Source organism: Crotalus tigris, unplaced genomic scaffold, assembly GCF_016545835.1.
Source record: "Crotalus tigris isolate CLP2741 ecotype Arizona unplaced genomic scaffold, ASM1654583v1 scf7180000024141.418231, whole genome shotgun sequence".
NCBI lineage: Eukaryota > Metazoa > Chordata > Lepidosauria > Squamata > Viperidae > Crotalus > Crotalus tigris.
In genome coordinates this window covers 36757-50002 of record NW_024100409.1, presented here as the reverse complement: position 1 = coordinate 50002, position 13246 = coordinate 36757, and the positions used below count along the sequence as shown (strand labels likewise).

Below are 13246 nucleotides of genomic sequence, written 5' to 3'. Positions count from 1 at the left end.
TACAGCCCTGAAGTGAATCCTAAAATTAGTAGGAATACATGGTAAATGGTCATTGATGGATACCATTTTAGATCTTAAGTGATATGTCTCCTTTTTAAATGCTTTCATATCTCTTTGCTTCAAACATCACTCCGCCATCTCTAGTGTTAACTATGAGCTGCATCATATGATTCTGCTGATTGCAGGGCTTGGCTTTAAGGTAATTCTAATCAACCATTTAAGACCTAATAAGGAAATTGAGGTCTATATTTGGATTTACAGACAGATCCCGCTGACTGGCATTTGCAGAACTGATTTTTTTTCTGAAGCAAATATGAAATTTTGAACAGCAATTTAATTAATTAACAAAGGACCCTTTTTATATAAATATTTATTGAAAAACAAAGGGCCAGATATTAGATTTTAATCTACTTTAGAAAATTACCCTCATTGTTTTTGGTGCCCTATTTTTGAACTGAAGTAGATTTCAAATTTTTTATTGCTTCCAATGTAATAAAAATACATTGATTGTTGCCTTGAATTTTGAAGTAAAAAAGTCCTTTTCATTATTTCAGATGTCTTTTGGAGCAAAAATGGAGGAGACATCTGAACCATCAGAAGGACATTTTCACTTTTAGAAGATCAGCTACTTACATGCAAACTCAGGATCTCATGAGAAGAGAGTGAACATTTATATTTCAGAATTGCCTTACATCAGGTAGCGTGAAGGGTAAGCAAATTGCATATATGGAGGGGGTGGGAGTTAGCCACCTTAGACTGCAATTCCTACATCTGTTTACAAGGAAGTAAGTCCCCTTGTATTTAAGTGGCACTGACACTTCTGTAGATGTGCATAGAATTGCATCTTAAATTTCTCTGCAGGCAGAGAATAAAAAACTTCAAAAATGTTTTTGCAATTCTTTGTGAAATTTCTATCATAATCGTTTATTTGCTCTGATAATCAAATTCATATGGCTGACCATCTCTTGAAAAGTGACTCTGGGAGGTGTTCAACAATTACAAAACCTGCTAAATATTAAAGTACTATTTCCTGACATTTATATGAAAAGAGGTGACGCTTCTTTATTTTTATCAAACCTTCCTAACCTACATGTCCTTCTGTATTTTTTGAGACTTTCATTTCCGGTGTTCCCAGTCAAGCCCTGCTGACTGGGAATTTTGAAGTGGTAGAGCTGCCATGTCTGAAAACTATTGAATTAGGAAAAGGTTTTCCATCAATTTTTGAAATTGAGACCTGAGAGCTGGATGAAATAGGATATTTATTTATATTATGAATCCCTTTCTTTCTGACTCTCTTCTCCAGTCACCCACAAATAGTAATGCAAGAGTCTGATAATGATCACAACTAGTGAGCTAAATAATCATTGGAAAAAAGGATAAGCATCCTGAATTATGTATTTTTGAAATAACCTGCCAAACTAATACTCTAAGTGTCTATATATTTCTCTTATTTCTTAAGCCATTTCAACTTTAGGAAAAAGCAAATACTGAGGAACATGTATTTTGGGTTGAAATACATATGTCTTCACTATTAAAACATTTGTCATGCTACTTAACCACTTTTTTTGTAGGGAAAATTTGACAAAACTACCAGTGGTCCTGTAAATTGCTTTTTGAGAACTGTCTTTATAAGCAAAATTTAATGGTATCAATTTTTAGCAAATTTGCTCAAAAATAATTCTAAGCAAAACACTAAAAGAACCTGTGACTTCTGTTTTCCACTGTTGGTGGAAGAATGATATTTGCCTTGACATTTTTATTATTATTTTGTTTATTTAACCACTGGGAAATTTACATCCCCAAGAATGAGTCTTCATTAATTTTCAGTCCATATTCTTTTTTTTTTCAGGGGAGGGTTTTATGTTCTGTGGCTATGGTATATTGTAATGAGCTGTTTATATTTATTCCTACATACACAGAAACTGGTGATTCAGTTCCTTCTTTATCACAAACTTCCAGCTAACTCAACCCCAGCTTCCCATCTATGGAATATTGAGTGTTCTGATTCTTTTCCAATCTTCCCCAATCACAACTGGAAAAAGAACAATTTTCCCATTGATCCCACAAATTAGGAACAGAAAGCCAGATTTCTATACCTTTCCTCGAAGGTATAGATGAAATGCTTGTAAGGTAAAACAAATTCCTCTTTACTCTCAATCGATTCCTCTTCTAGTATGTTTTGGTTTATAGAATGCTCAGATGTAGTCTGAAAGTCAGTTTGAAAGTTCGGAGTAAGGCTTCTGGCTCTTAATTCTGTAGTAATCTCTTTCATTGTAGCACATTTTTCTTCAGTAATCTCATAAATCTTTTCCAATATAAGTTTACAGTTTAATTGTGAATAAGGTTTCTCCATTTTAATAGTAATTGAAGAGAGTCCCTTTTTTCTTTTAGTGGAGGTTGTATTTAATAAAAGTTAAGCAATATCCACCCCCACAGTTCCCACAGCTGCATCAGCTTAACTTTTCTCTTCAAGAGTGGTTTGAAGGTCAAGTCCATCTCATCTCCAAACAATAACCAGCAGTTGCAATATTAAGTTTTCATCACTAGATGTCCTCAGTAAATTAAAATATCTTTTCCAGACACCATTTCCCCCTTTTTTCTATCTTTTAAAGGAAAAGGTGGAAAAAGAAATAATCTTCCAGTGTAAAATGATAGTACAGCTCTTAGAAAAGAGTTTTTTCTGTACCCTAAAGTAAATGAAAATAAAGTGTAGTCTTTAAAAAATTTTGTTCTATCCTTTTTGTTCAGCCCCTTTCTTCCCACGCATACAAAAGCTGCTTTTTCAAGACAGGGAAATAATTCCAACAAAGCTTTTACAGGCAAAAAAAACAGAATAGGGTGAAGAGAGGAGCAGAAGGGGTCTCACCCTGATCATCGGCAGTGGGTCTATCACGCTTAGATGTAGCTGTGACTTTCAGCTGGTGCAGCAGAGTAATCGGCCATCTTGCAGGACGATCTTTGCTCCGTCGGCCCTAAAGAGATAGCTGGAGCCATGAGAGAAGCTGCCACCCTCCCACAGTCACCAGCAAGCCTCCTCCTCGGTGGTCGCTCCTCCAGGACGACTTTCAACCCGCTAAGGGTTCTACCAGCGAAGAAAACTTGGCCGGTGTGGAGACGAGTCTCCAGACAGGACTGGAGTCGCCAGAAACTGGAACCGGAAGTCCAGCAGTTATTTTTCATTGTAAAGCAGCTTGCTTCATATATAGACATTGTAAATAGTAATTAGAAAGAGAGAGAAAAACTTACAGAATTACTGGATAATTTCCTCAAATGATTTTTCTATCAGGTGGCTTCTGAGTGTGAATCTATGAAATTATTAGTTGTTTGCCTCAGTCCTTTCCTTTTTATTAAGAATATATATTTAAAATTTAAGAAATGAGTAGTAAAAGGGTTAGAAAAGGAAAAGTTTTGTTACAAATTTGTTGTTTTTTGATGATGATGATGATGATGATGATGATGATGATGATAATAATAATAATAATAATAATAATAATAATAATAATAATAATAATAATAATAACGGTGCAGTGCCTGGAGACAGCAGAATAGATGAGAAAGAACTGGAGAAGATAACAAAATACAAAGACCTACAAATAGAAATAGAAAGACTGTGGCAAAAGCAAGCAAGGGTAGTACCAATAGTAATAGGCTCCTTGGGTGCAATCCCAAAACAACTGGAGCACCAGTTGAACACCATTGGCATTGACAAATTAGCTATTAGTCAATTGCAAAAGGCAGCCTTATTAGGAACTGCTTCCATCCTGCGACGATATCTGTAATACCATCAAACATCCACATATGCCTATCCCAGGTCCTGGGTAAGGACTCGATAGGTAGACAAAATGCCAAATCCAGTCTGAACATCTGGCTGACTGTGCGATGATCAATAATAATAATAATAATAATAATAATAATAATAATAATAATAATAATAGTAGAGTTGGAAGGGCCCTTGGAGCTCTTCTAGTCCAACCCCCTGCTCAAGCAGGAAACCCTATACCATTTCAGACAAATGGCTGTCCAGTCTCTTCTTAAAAACTTCCAGCGTTGGAGCATTCACAGCTTCTTCAGGCAGGTTGTTCCACTGATTGTTCTGTTAGGAAATTTCTCCTTAGTTCTAGGTTGCTTCTCACTTGATTAATTTCCATCCATTGCTTCTTGGCTTTGGAGAATTCTCTTTGATATATTGGATATTCTTAAAGGGATTTAATAAAGAATGTTATATACTGCTTGGGCTTCATTCAGGTTACAGATTTTTGAAGATTATAGATTGTTCCTGGCAGGGAAAAGTATTGTTCAAAGCTTAATTGTTTGGATATCTAAAGGACTGCACTGTTAATATTCTCTGAACATTCCATTGGGCCTGGAAATGATGAATCACAGCATTAATTAACTGAAATATCAAATAAACATTCATTAGCCCACGTTTTGAATCAAGTCAGTAAAAAAAGTAATGTGAGGAATTGTGATGAAGCAATTAAATGTTGGTATTAAATGACTGGTTATGAAAAATAGTATTGGTATATAGAAAACTGAAATTAAAGCACACCACCAATTCATGCCTTTTACTGTGCATTTTTATCATTATTTATATTACTTATAAATTGCCTTGACAGGCTTTCTTCCTTCTTCAGAAGTGTAGCATATGAATATCTTTAATAATTTTAAGAAAAGAAAAACATCATGGGATCATTGTTTGATGGCACTTATCTAACTATGGACATTTGCCACAAATACAACAGAAAGATACTAGTTCTTATGAAGCGGTTTTGCATTCAAAGCGTGGAATCTCAAACAAATGAAATAGTGAAGATTATTCTGCCGTGCAATTCTTTTAATAATACACAGTTGATATCTGTGGACGTTCACAGCCAAACTGCAAATTATGAGAGGCATTTAAAATCAGATTTAATTGCTTCTTTATCAATTTCTATTACATTTAGTGCATATGCCTCTCTGAGGATGGCTTACAGTGTTTACAATCAATATGTTTCAAATATTTTACCTGGGAACAGCCAGGTCTTCAATGCCTTGTGAAAGGCTAAAAGGATTGAGGCTACCGGGAACTCCTGGGGAATGAGACCAGTGACATTCAGGGCACGGAAGCACCATCACTGGGCCCATGTCCTGAGCATCTACTCCTTCTATGCACACATGGCCAGGCAGTTTCTGTTTGGAGGAGCCAAATTTTATAAAGTTTTATAGGTAAAAATTATGTCATACATTTGTTCTGCAAACCTATTGGTAACTAAGGAAAGGGAATGAACACTGGTGTTCTGTTTACATCCTGCCTACCATATCTTAATCAACTGCAATTTCCAAGATGTTTTGCAGTGCATGTGACAATAGCACACCACCCACAACTTCCCTGCTTTCCTGGTATTATTTCTTGATCCAAAAAGATTTCCAAGTTGCAAAGCTGCTCAGCTGGGATGGGTGTGGGGGAGAATCCCTTCCATATCTAACATTAGAACTATGTCTAAATTAAGTAATATTTAGCTGGGATTTCCTCATTAATATTTTAATATCCAATTCAGTTAGTACATGTTCTCATAATAGTTTAGTTGTATTCTTCAGTTAGATAGTTCTTTTAAATGGCCAATGTTTTCTGCTGTAGAAATCCTGTAATGAATTCATCAAAGTTACCTTTATTAAAAAATAAGAGAAAATTACTGAATTAATGTCAGAGAGAGTACTAGAAATTTCAGAGGAAATTTTCAAAGAGAATGAAAATTAATTTTTCTAATAGAACAGATCTTATATTCAACTATAGAAGTTTTAAAAGCATTTTAATATATACAATAATGTATTAAACATGTATTAATATTAATATTAATACATATGTAATACATATACATATTAATAATGTATTAAACACGTGCATCCATAGTCATTATATCTATTAATATTACACAATTTAAAATACAATTCAAACAGGAAGCCTTGATTCAACACTGGTACAAACCTACTGTCATTTACTTTGTGTACAATCTAAGCAAACCTTTTGTACTTCTAGCATAAATGGGTTTCACATGCTATCAGTAAAAACAGATAAAGTGTATCTTTCCTGCATCTGAAATAACTTAGCAGATACCTCATCTTTTTTCAATATACCTCTTGCAGACTGATAAATGTAATGGGCACTTATAAATGGAAATATAAAACTGCATCCTAATTCTGAGTATTACTACAAAGTCAGATTTTTTTGTATAACAAGAATTTGCCATATCTACTTTTATTGTTGAGGGTACAGTTTACAACCGTAAAATGCTACATGCTTGCTAAACATTATAGATTATATTGCCTAATTACTCTGTTCAAGATTCAATTTCAACTTGCCATGTTAAAAGGAGAGCCTTGATAGAACCATAAGATTCTTATCCCTCCAAGTATCCAAATTATAATACTGTAAAGTCTTGCAGTTCCTTAGGAAAGTTGGTTTTGAGAGTGAATCCTTGTTCAACAGTTCACTGAAGGCAGATTGATATTCATTTTGTTAAATTAACAAAGATAAGCATGACTTAAACTAAATATGGACTGTTTCAAAGAAATACCTTTGCAAAGAGTGTTCAGGAATTTATCAATATGAGCTTAATTCAAAGTAAGCCAATTCGTTTTGTACAAGATAGCCAAGATTTCCTTTAATAGGAACAGACAGTAATATTTTGTGAAACTGTTTTACCTATATCCTGGACATATGTCTTCAGAATTTCTGAAAGCTGCAAAATTACTGCTCCAAACAGCATTTGTGGACTAAGGAAATAATAACCATGAGCATAATTGAAATATCATTTAAAACAACTCTTTAATGTGGTTTAATAGCCATTGCAGCTTGACTATGGCTATACACAGTCTCTAATACTCTACTTTCTATGACCTGCTTTATTTGCAGTAACACAGATATCTTACTAATAATTACTCAGGGAATTGTTCTGAATATAACTGAAATCACACATCACTATAATGCAATCCCTTTATAATCATGAACATTGATTATAACACAATAACAAATCATAATACCTTAGATTACATACAGAGTTTCAGCTGGGTCCAAGCACTAAGCAGGAGGAGAACAACCCTTTGGGAATGGGTTTTTTTACAGAGCAGATTTGTAGGGTTCCTGGTTCTTAAATGCCTATCTGGATCACTTGTTTGATTAACAAAGCTTGTTTGTGTCTCCTAAATAGAGTCAATTGACTAAGGCAGACCACAAACATGACAGCTGCTACCAGAATTCTCTTAGCTAAGATAATAAAGTAGACCCAGTGCTTTTTTTCTTTAAAAAAAAAAAAAAGGTGCTGGAACGCATACACGTCATACAACCCGCCTTGCCTACCCTACAAGGTTCCATCCAAAAAGGGTGCCCGAACTCCGTTCTGGGCATTCTATGAGAAAAAAAGCCCTGAGTAGACCTATATGAAATTTACTAAGAATATAAAATATATGGCCTATTTTTAGATACACAGATATGTTGAAGTACGCATGCTTTCTGCTGAAATGAACACTTTTGAGTTTAAAGCCATTCACATCCTTTTATATAGCCATCTGCACTATTAGAACTAAATCCCAACAGCCTTTATGAATTACCATTTAATAAGCACATGAATTTTTATACATACTGTATGCTTAATGTAGGTTTATATATAGAATCTGGATTATAAAGGCAAGCATTTCACATTTCAGGGGGATGTAAGAATTGTGAAAAGAATGTAATATTCCTGGGAGTTTGTTGTTGTTGTTACTTGCGAAGTCGTGTCCGACCCATCGCGACCCCATGGACAACAGGTCTTCCTGTCCTCTACCATCTTCTGGAGTCCATTCAAATTCACACCTACTGCTTCAGTGACTCCATCCAGCCATCTCATTCTCTGTCGTCCCCTTCTTCTATTGCCCTCAATCTTCCCCAGCATTAGGCTCTTCTCCAGTGAATCCTTCCTTCTCATTAGGTGGCCAAAGTACTTGAGTTTCAACTTCAGGATCTGGCCTTCTAAAGAGCAGTCGGGGTTGATCTCTTCTAGGACTGACCGTTTTGAACGCCTTGCAGTCCAAGGGACTCGCAGGAGTCTTCTCCAGCACCACAGTTCAAAGGCCTCAATTCTTTTGCGCTCAGCCTTTCTTATGGTCCAACTTTCACAGCCATACATTGCAACTGGGAAAACCATGGCCTGGACTATACGCACTTTTGTTGGCAGGGTGATGTCTCTGCTTTTTAGAATGCTGCCTAGATTTGCCATAGCTTTCCTCCCCAGGAGCAAGCGTCTTTTAATTTCTTGGCTGCAGTCCCATCTGAGGTGATCTTGGAGCCCAGAAAAATAAAATCTGTCACTACCTCCATTTCTTCCCCATCTATTTGCAAGGAATTGAGAGGGCCAGATGCCATGATTTTGGTTTTCTTAATGTTGAGTTTCAAGCCAACTTTTGCACTCTCCTTCTTCACCCGCATCAAGAGGCTCTTTAGTTCCTCTTCACTTTCTGCCATCAGAGTGGTATCATCGGCATATCTTAGGTTGTTGATATTTCTCCCAGCAATCTTAATTCCAACTTTTGATTCATCTAGCCCTGCCTTTCTCATGATGTGCTCTGCATATAAGTTAAATAGGCAGGGCGACAGTATACAGCCTTGCCGGACTCCTTTCCAATTTTGAACCAATCAGTGGTTCCGTGTTCGGTTCTCACTGTTGCTTCTTGACCCGCATATAGGTTTCTCAAGAGACAGATGAGATGGTCTGGTAATCCCATCTCTTTAAGAACTTGCCACAATTTGTTGTGATCCACACAATCAAAGGCTTTTGCATAGTCAATGAAGCAGAAGTAGATGTTTTTCTGGAACTCCCTAGCTTTCTTCATGATCCAGCGTATGTTGGCAATTTGATCTCTAGTTCCTCTGCCTCTTCGAAATCCTGCCTGTGCTTCTGGTAGTTCTCGATCCACATACTGCTGGAGTCTAGCTTGTAGGATTTTAAGCATAACTTTACTAGCATGTGAAATGAGTGCAATGGTGCAATAGTTTGAACATTCTTTGGCATTGCCTTTCTTTGGAATTGGAATGTAAACTGACCTTTTCCACTCCTGTGGCCACTGTTGAGTTTTCCAAATTTGCTGGCAAATTGAGTGTAGCACTTTTACTGCATCATCTTTTAAGATTTTGAATAGCTCAGCTGGAATACTGTCACCTCCACTAGCTTTGTTGTTGCTCAGATTTTCTAAGGCCCATTTCACTTCACATTCTAAGATGTCTGGTTCGAGGTCAATGACCATCTCACTGTGGTTATCTGGGATGTTAAGCTCATTCTTGTATAGTTCTTCTGTGTAGTTTTGCCATCTCTTCTTAATCTCTTCTGCCTCTGTTAGGTCTCTGCCATTTTGGTCCTTTATCATGCCCATTTTTGCATGAAACATTCCCTTCATATCTCCAATTTTCTTGAAGAGATCTCTGGTCCTCCCTATTCTGTTGTTTTCTTCGATTTCTTTGCACTGTTCATTTAAGAAGGCATTCTTATCTCTTCTAGCTATTCTCTGGAATTCTGCATTCAATTGGGTGTATCTTTCTCTTTCTCCTGTGCCTTTTGCTTCCCTTCTTTCCTCAGCTATTTGCAAAGCTTCCTCAGACAGCCATTTTGCTTTCTTGCATTTCTTTTTCTTTGGGATGGTTTTAGTTGCTACCTCTTGTACAATGTTGTGAACCTCCATCCATAGTTCTTCAGGCACTCTGTCTATCAGATCTAATTCCTTAAATCTATTTGTCACCTCTACTGTATATTCATCAGGGATATGATTTAGTTCATACTTGAGTGGCCTAGTGCTTTTCCCTACTTTTTTCAATTTAAGCCTAAATTTTGCAACGAGAAGCTCATGATCAGAGCCACAGTCAGCTCCTGGTCTTGTTTTTACTGACTGTATAGAGCTTCTCCATCTTTGGCTGCAGAGCACATAGTCAATCTGATTTCTATATTGACTGTCTGGTGATGTCCATGTGTAGAGTCGTCTCTTGGGTTGTTGGAAAAGAGTGTTTGTTATGACCATCGTATTCTCTTGACAAAATTCTATTAGCCTGTGCCCTGCTTCATTTTGTACTCCAAGGCCAAACTTGCCTGTTATTCCGGTTATCTTTTGGCTTCCTACCTTAGCATTCCAATCCCCCATGATGATAAGGACATCATTTTTGGTGTTAATTCTATAAGGTGCTGTAGGGCTTCATAGAACCGGTCAATTTCATCCTCTTCAGCACCAGTGGTTGGGGCATAGATTTGGACTATTGTGATATTGAATGGTTTGCCTTGGATTCGAATTGAGATCATTCTGTCATTTTGGGGATTGTATCCCAGTATTGCTTTTCCTATTCTTTTATTGACTATGAAGGTTACTCCATTTCTTCTGAGGGATTCTTGCCCACAGTAGTATACCTGATGGTCATCTGAGTTAAATTCACCCATTCCTGTCCATTTTAGTTCGCTGATTCCTAAGATGTCGATGTTCATTCTTGTCATCTCTTTTTTGACTACGTCTAGCTTGCCTTGATTCATGGATCTTACATTCCAGGTTCCTATGGAGAAAAAATCTTTACAGCATCGGACTTTCCTTCCACCACCAGATATATCCACAGCTGAGCGTCCTTTCAGCTTTGGCCCAGTCGCTTCATTCTTTCTGGCGCTACTAGTACTAGCCCTCTGCTCTTCCCCAGTAGCATATTGGACACCTTCCGACCTGAGGGGCTCATCTTCCAGCGTCATATCTTTTTTCCTTTTAGTACTGTCCATGGGGTTTTCATGGCAAAGATACTGGAGTGGTTTGCCATTTCCTTCTCCAGTGGATCACATTTTGTCCTGGGAGTTACTAGAATGTTTTTATTTTCAATCAATCATTATGTGCTCTAAAGACTGGAGCTCCATTTATCCAAATTGAACTAGGATTATTAAAGCAGAATGAGACTATGTTAATAGTTTTGTAATCCTGAATGTCTACCTATATTATTTTCTTTATATATTAAGAGAGATCAAATAGCTTTCAATACATGTGCCCAAGTAGTTTCCTGTCCATTTTAGCAGCGGTGAATTTTTATCTATTGGGATAAAAAATGTAATTTCATTTACAGTTTTCATTATATAAACATACTCAATTTCCTCTAATGTATGCTAATTAACTTTAATTTTCAAAGTAATTTATGTAATTTACCTTTACGTTTATCTTCGTTTAGTGAATTTTCAAGATCTAGATTTTGTAATTTATTCCAATATAAGGTTTCCTTTTAAAGGAATCTGAAGACTTTTCTATATATATATATTTTAAAAAATATTTTGTCTTGTATTTCCCACAAATACTTTCTATGTGACTGTGGATATTTCAGATCAAAAGATTGTTATGGTGTTATCCAACTTGATGGTTTTCACAAGTTTATTTTCATGAAAAAGTTGAGTTATTTTTAATGTATGTATATATTTAGAGGCAGATTTGGGAATATTTTTCTGAAAACGTCTACTGAATGAAACATAATGAAACACTGATCTATAGAAATCAATGTTTTTAAGTAATAATAACAATCTTACATAGTCTTTATAGTGCCCTCAAATAATTAACCAATAGTGTCTTACTTGCATTAATCACCTAGAGCAGGGGTATCAAACTTCCGGCCCACAGACCGGATGCTTCATCCGGAAGCCGCGCCCACCCCATTGCCAGCAATGGCAAAACCATCCTGATACATTGCACGATGTCACATGACATCGCGAGTTTGACATGTCTGACTTAGAGCATCTACCATTTTTGAAACTCTATGTGTGTGTTTTGCTGTATCAAACATTTTTTATGATAAAAACTATGGCTCTAATGGGTTGAATTCATATGTTAAATTTATCATGGGAGAAATTAATTTATATATGCACATATCACATACGCTTTGATCTTCAATTCAGTTTTTATGTAACTTTGTGTTTAAAAAATGCTATCAATTATTTACAAATATATTATGTTTATTTTTCAGAAAATGTTTTTGTGGTCAACTTAGCTATTGCCGATCTGATCGTAGCTATCTACCCATATCCTCTGGTCTTGACATCTGTCTTTCATAATGGCTGGAACTTTGGATATATACAATGCCAACTCAGTGGATTTCTTATGGGCCTGAGCGTGATTGGGTCTATTTTCAACATTACAGGCATTGCTATTAATCGATATTGCTACATCTGCCATAGCCTCAAGTACAACAAGTTGTACAGTGTAAAGAATTCTGTCTGCTATGTCATTCAAATTTGGACTTTGACTTTTGTTGCCATTGTGCCGAACTTTTTTGTTGGATCCCTTCAGTATGATGCTAGGATTTATTCATATACTTTCTCCCAGTCAGTGAGCTCCACTTATACCATAGCAGTCGTCTTTTTTCATTTCATGCTTCCAATAACCATAGTAACATTCTGTTACCTGAAAATATGGATCCTCGTTTTCCAGGTACGGAGAAGAGTTAAACCTGACTACAAACCTAAACTAAAGCCACACGACTTCAGGAACTTTATCACCATGTTTGTAGTCTTTTTACTGTTTGCAATCTGCTGGGCTCCATTAAATTTCATCGGCCTTGTGGTGGCTATCAGTCCAGAAACTATAATTTCCAAGATTCCAGAGTGGTTGTTTATTTCCAGCTACTACATGGCATACTTCAATAGTTGCCTTAATGCTATCATTTATGGACTTCTAAATCAGAATTTCCAACGAGAATATAAACGAATACTTAGGACAATTTGTACAAGAAAAGTTTTCTTCCAGGACAGTTCTAATGATGCTCCAGACAGGATAAAAAGCAAGTCTTCACCCTGCTCACACAAAACAATTTAGTGAGGGTTGGCTCAGTATGAAGGGAGAGATCTAGTTACTAACAGTTACTAAATATTATGTTACATGACACCCAAGTATTAAATCCAGGTATTAGCCCTTCAACTTCTGTTACAATACACGGATCCTTACATGTATATACTGTATGGATTTAGATAAGATTATATGTATAACGTTTTGGAACCAAGCTAATAATTACATGTTCTATTATCACATTATGTATGATGTTACATACAGCAGGCGTGATCTCAACAAAGATACTTGAAAACCATTGACAATAGTTAAGAAAACAATATATAAATTACATCTGACAATGATTACCGTATATTCTGGCGTATAAGGCGACTAGGCGTATAAGACGACTCCCAACTTTTAAGAAGATTTTCAGGGTTTAGAAAGTCATCTTATACGCCAGAAAATACAG

The 13246-nt window shown here is 36.2% G+C and overlaps 1 protein-coding gene across 1 annotated transcript in view; it reads left to right on the top strand.

The window, feature by feature from the left end:
* The window catches only part of LOC120298795 (melatonin receptor type 1A-like), a 30047-nt gene extending 17202 nt beyond the window's left edge, over window positions 1-12845 (top strand). The window contains 2 exon segments of the mRNA XM_039322834.1: window positions 11978-12802; window positions 12805-12845. Coding sequence (XP_039178768.1) covers window positions 11978-12802; window positions 12805-12845 — 866 coding nt within the window.
* The last annotated feature ends 401 nt before the right edge of the window (window positions 12846-13246 follow it).